General features: G+C 42.1%; 1 protein-coding gene across 1 annotated transcript; it reads right to left on the reverse strand.

The window, feature by feature from the left end:
- Nucleotides 1–564: 564 nt before the first annotated feature.
- foxf1 (forkhead box F1) lies at nucleotides 565–4322 on the reverse strand. Its single transcript, XM_080765346.1, has 2 exons — nucleotides 2976–4322; nucleotides 565–1699 (listed from the first exon to the last, which is right to left on the reverse strand). Exons 1-2 carry the CDS (start codon nucleotides 3967–3969, stop codon nucleotides 1536–1538), a joined length of 1158 nt encoding a protein of 385 aa, XP_080621472.1. The 5' UTR covers nucleotides 3970–4322; the 3' UTR covers nucleotides 565–1535.
- Between the last annotated feature and the right edge of the window lie 1596 nt (nucleotides 4323–5918).

The following is a 5918-nucleotide window of genomic DNA, read 5'->3' on the forward strand; positions in this document are numbered from 1 at the left end:
ACTAGACTTTGTAAAGATGTATTCAAGGCAAGCTATATCAATTTACTTTAGTTTGACCATGAAGGCAGGGCTATGGTACTGTACATGAGTAGCCTACTGTACATTTCAGTGAGCAGCATGGTCTGGCCAAAAAGCTCAGAGGAAACGTTATTATCTGAATGCATTTGGATTTGCACTACTGACTCTGACTGGGAGTTCTCACCACTAACTAAATGCATGGAAGAGATCATGTAGCCTACAGTTCTACACATATATTCACAGCAAAGCAGGCCATGCACTGCATGCAGTGAAGTGACTTTTCATCCGTTTTATTTGTTAGGTCTATATTAATTCATTATGCTTTTTGTATAGGAAACCAGATTTGTTCATTTATTTTCGTGTTCACTGCAGGACGTTTGAATTCTAAACCCATACAAGAATTAATATCTGTATTTGGCCTACTGGCATTTTGCGACGCCTATATGGATCAGCGAACCTGGATTGCTTTATGGATTAGCCATGAAATAAACTGTTACCAAACAGAAATATCTCAGTTTTCTTTTTTTAAGTATTAGTTAAACTGCATGTCAGATAGCTCTTTAATTTCATACAAATGGTGTGGTGCATATAGCCTATAACCTATATCCTTCAATGCTCCTAACATACAGTGCTGAAAATAATGACATATATACACCTAACAACACACAACAAAACGACATAACAGTGCTGACATTATATCTTCAAATTTCATTTTAAAACAAATAAGAAAGCGATCTGACAAATATTGCCAATAAAGCATCCTTGGCCAATTCGCCTAAAATTAAAAAATATGTATAGGCCTACAGAATAAATAAAACGTTGCGCTTATAGGCTATTCAAAAAGTGCCTTCATCTTTTTTTTTATACAATATATATATATAATGTCCAATATTTAAAAAGTCAAGGCTGATATGGTATAGTCCAAACGGAACTTGAATCTTAATTTGGTAGAGAAAAAGGGGAAGAAAAAAAATGAAGGGGGGAAAATGAACTTCTGACGGATCAATGAAAATGTGCATTTACATATTTAACAAAATCAATAAACATTTTACAAAGGTGTTAAGTGGTAGTCATCCGCCCGCAGAGCTAGTACCAAACGGCAGCTGGGTATTATAGTATAACCCCGCCGGCCCATGTTGATAGCATGCAGTTTGTTTTGATTTTTTTGGTTATGTGATGAGCCTGTTTCGGTCGCCCTTTTTTGTAGTAATCATAGAGTCCGTCGACTTGCTGGTTGGGATAAAACAGTACAAGACTACAAGTAGTCTATTTTTCCTTGAGTTGTGGTAGTCAACAACACACAGTGCGCGCGCGTCCCAGGGCGACTCAGGGGCCATGCCTTTTCTCTTCATGGGGTTGTTTGTTTGTTTGTTTTTTCTTTCCTTTCAAGTTTAGGGCTTGTCAGGTTGTCATCATATTCGTGGCTCAAGTCAGTCTGTGCTCTGTGTTGATTGTCCGTCCACTCCGTGGCCGTGTCCCCGCCGCCGCCGCCATCATCATCATCACCATCATCCTCATCACATAACGCAGGGCTTGATGTCCTGGTAGGAGACCTGTTGGTGGTGATAGTAGGACCCGCTGCTCGGAGAATGCATGGCCGAGGACGTCATGGCGTTGAACGAGAACACGAACTCCTTTCGGTCGCACATGCTGGGAGACTGGGAGTGGTACCGTGGGATGCCTGGAGAAAATAGAGAGAGAGCACTTTGTTTTATTCACACATCCATGGCACGACAGCCCATATATATTTTATACACACTACATGTCTAAAAGTGATCACTTTGTAGCCTATAAATCAATGCTGGCGTATAAGTCTTTTGGGAACTTCGCTTGAAATATATATAAATATAATATTTCAGGATTGTTGATGTAATGAAGAGGACTGATTCAATAAGCTTTAATGCTTTTGTTGGTCCATGTGTATCTCTTATATTGGCCTCAATCGATAATCATAAGAATTACGTAAGAATGCAATAATAGCTACATAAATTAAAATAACGCATGTCTTGTTAAATTAATTATTTGCGGGAAACCACTTTTCTTTTCACACTCACTCACATTAGGCCTATTTTGGTTCCAATTATTGCAATTAATCAAATTAAAAATGAGCTGTAAGAGTTTGTGTTGACACTAATATAATTATACAAATCGTGAGGTCGTTTTGAATAAAGGCCATAGGCCTACTTACGCCTATAACGGCCTCCTTTGATGACCATGATAAACATGTTCAAAATGAAGTCTCGAGATGGAGTCTGCGTGCGTGGCGTGCATGGCATGGCGGAACAGCTTTAATAATGACAGTGGCCTGCTCTTATCTGCTCGCACGCCAGTCCCGGAGGACCCCTGGCCTGCCTCGCAGGCAGCAACAACCGGCTGAATCCATCGCATGCCTTGCCAGTGCCTGGCACCGCTTTATCTTATATGACCTTACAAACGCGCGTTCCCTTGCACTCAATTATAGGCGTATGTATACTATATACACCACTTCCAGGCCATTCTAAAAAAAAAATAACATGTGAGGTTTTAAACACAATGTTTTGAAGTCGGATTAAGTTGCGGTTGAACTAAAGAGAAAACTCCTATATTGGCTCGCCGATGCATAATTTCCATTTGGCCAAAATACAACCATCAACAATCTGATTTAGAGAACAGATTTGTGCTTATATGACTGTAAATAAAAAGCTACAATATCTTACAGAATAGCCTATACGATTTTAGATCAGTATATAGGCTTTTAAGTATAATTTGGGCTTAAATAGTTTCGACCCATCATTTGCTTTGAGAGAAACATTCTTATTATGCTTATTATTTTGTGAATCCATACTTCCCCCTTTTTGTTAAATTCAGCTGCACATGCAGTGCTGCATTGTATTAGTATATATTATACTATATTATTATACTATATATAGTGCTATATAATTATGAGTGAATGGACTTAAAAAAAATAAAACCTTTACCTTGTAAGTCTGTACTGTGCCCATTCTGATGCAGATATGATTGGTCTAGCGAGTGCGTGGGCAGGCTGGGCTGCAATGCGTTTGATCCTGGGTTACATGGAGACAGCGGCTGCTGCTTGATGTAAGGCGCGCCGTTATTCAGCGAGGCCGATTGCGCCGGGGCCCAGGCCGAGGCCGAGCTCGAGTAGACGGGGTGAGGCTCCATGACTCCCCCGCCGGTGAGCAGCGGGGAACCGGAATTGTCATGATGCGCATAATCGGTCCCAGTGGATCCCGTACAATTTCCCATGTAGGAGTGTCCGCCGTTGGCCGACAGGTGGGACATGGAGTGGCCGGACAGTCCCATCCCGTCCATGTTGCCCGACAAGTGTCCGTTCATCATCCCGATGCCGCTGTCCAGAGACAGGCCGTTGGGCGCGCAGGACAGGCCCCCGCCGCTGCCCTGGAAGTTGTAGGACTCGGGGAGGTGGTTGAACCCCAGGCCGTTCATCATGCTGTACATCGGCTTCAGTGCCTGGCACTTGCGCCTAAAGCCCCTGGGCCTCCTTCTGAAGGAGCCTTCCTCGAACATGAACTCACTAGCCGGATCTATGGTCCAGTAATGGCCCTTCCCCGGCCGCCCGAGGCCCTTGGGCAGCTTGATGAAGCACTCGTTCAGGGACAAGTTGTGACGCACGGAGTTCTTCCAGCCCTGATATGAGCCCCTGAAGAACGGGAAGCGGCTCTGGAGGAACTGGTAGATTTCGCTGAGCGTCAGGCGTTTGGTCGGAGAGCTCTGGATCGCCATGACTATCAGGGCTATGTAGGAGTACGGGGGTTTCTCCGGGCGTCGGATCCCCGCGTTAGTCTTTTTGGTTTTCGTGGTGGACGAGGCGGTCTCCTGCATCACCGAGGCGGTCTGCTGTCCATGAGGCTTGTTCTCCGGGGCAGACATGTTGGGGCTGCTCTGGGCAGAAGTCTGCGCTGCTGAGGGCTGCTGGACCTCTGCCGTCATTAGTTATTATCTGCGTAATGGCAAAACTAAACTTTTTTTTAAAAAACAAAAAAAAACAATAGCAGGGTCTTCCTTATAAACAAGGAAATTTCGAAAAACAGTTCGCGTACACATAAAATAAAAAAAGATATATTAGCTGTAATTATAGACGAACTTTACGCACGAGCCTGTTGACAAGACCGTTTCTTTTAGCCGTGCTTTTTGAAGCTGTTCTCCCAGTCTGAAGCCTCTGCCTGGCCGCCTTGTAATCACCGTCCAGTGAGTGTAAAATGGAACGGAACGGGAGCCGCTTTTCTTTCGCCTTCAGTCGGTATGTCTGTGTTTAACTTCTCGTGCGTCCGGAGAAGCTCAACTTTTTACTTATCTGTTGCCATCAGCGTATTGGAAGCTCGATGTCTTGGCCATCCTAATGCCGTTGGACCCGCCCACTTCTCCTCCTCCTACTCACTCCAGTGGTTGTGTGTGTGTGTGTGTGTGTGTGTGTGTGTGTGTGTGTGTGTGTGTGTGTGTGTGTGTGTGTGTGTGTGTGTGTGTGTGTGTGTGTGTGTGTGTGTGTGTGTGTGTGTGTGTGTGTGTGTGTGTGTGTGTGCGCATCTGTCTGCCTTCGGTAGGTTTTCAAGGAAAGTAATTTTTTTCTTTCTCTTCTTATACTCTATACTATACAAGACACTGAACCCCTAATTGCTCCCGATGTGCTAGTTGGTGCCTTGCATGGTTTCCGCTGCCATCGGTGTGTGAATGGGTGAATGTAATGCACAATCTATGTAAAGCGCCTTGGATAAAGGCGCTATATAAATGCACCATTTACCATTTACCATTTATACTCAGAATAGTGAGGATTTTCTACGCAAACAGCCATACAGGCTATACCCATTATAGCTCATTAATATAACTCGTTGTTATGGCTTCATCTATTCTAAGATATTTCCAAATGCTTAGTTATGATGACAGTGTCATGGTTGCAGTGTGTTATTTGATTGTCTAACAGTGTTTGTATATATGTTTATGTAAAATATATACGTTATTTTATAGGCTATATCAGACAGATATATCTATACATGCTGCACACAAAGAAGTTCTTCATTTTCGATCACGATAGATATATAACACCTCATAATTCTACCAAATAGTTTTGTTCGCTCACTCAAATTTCCGATTTAAATGTAAAAAAGTATATATTTTCTGCATATTAAATGATTTATATATTTTTTTTTACAAAAAGAACATGCCCCTCATATTCAAAACCACCCTCCTGATTTCTTTAAAAGATAGACACGGACATGGGCAGGATGTTTATACTGCAAAATGTAAACATTTTCCCTGGAGTTCTTTAAATAAAAAATCAAGCAAAAGCCTCACAGATCAGCTAATACTCAATGTGATGCGATATTCCCGCACTGGCGGCGTTTTAGCCCACAATGTTTGCTCTTTTTTTCTTTCTTTCTTTTTCACCAATAAAATATATATATATTTGCTTGATGCTCTCCGTAATACACACTGCATGGAGACACCAGACACCGGAGCTGCCGGAGTCTCTCTCTGCTGCTCATGGGACAAACTCGGACGGAGTCTTCAGATGGACTCCTTGACGATACACTTCGGAATGAATGGCCCACAAAAACTAAGGTAAAGTATATGGAAATGTGCAGTTTTTTAAAGTCAGAATATTGCCATGCAGTATAGATGACGCTGATGTGCAATTATAACCACAGCATGTTTGCTAATAATAGGAAATAAGATCCCTCCCGTCCACTGAATTAAATACAATAATGTCTTTATAACAAATAAGACCCCAAGGCTATAATATAATTACAATATTAGTGGTGATATAAAACACAACAGCAAATTATTATTATTATTATTATTAATGGTGAAAATGACTAAAATGAAAATGAGCTGTGTTTGATGTAGTGACTCCAACGTGATTATTTGGCCGTGTTTTGCAACAT

This window comes from Protomyctophum bolini (assembly GCF_963924005.1).
Source record: "Protomyctophum bolini genome assembly, chromosome: 1".
Taxonomy (NCBI): Eukaryota; Metazoa; Chordata; class Actinopteri; order Myctophiformes; family Myctophidae; genus Protomyctophum; species Protomyctophum bolini.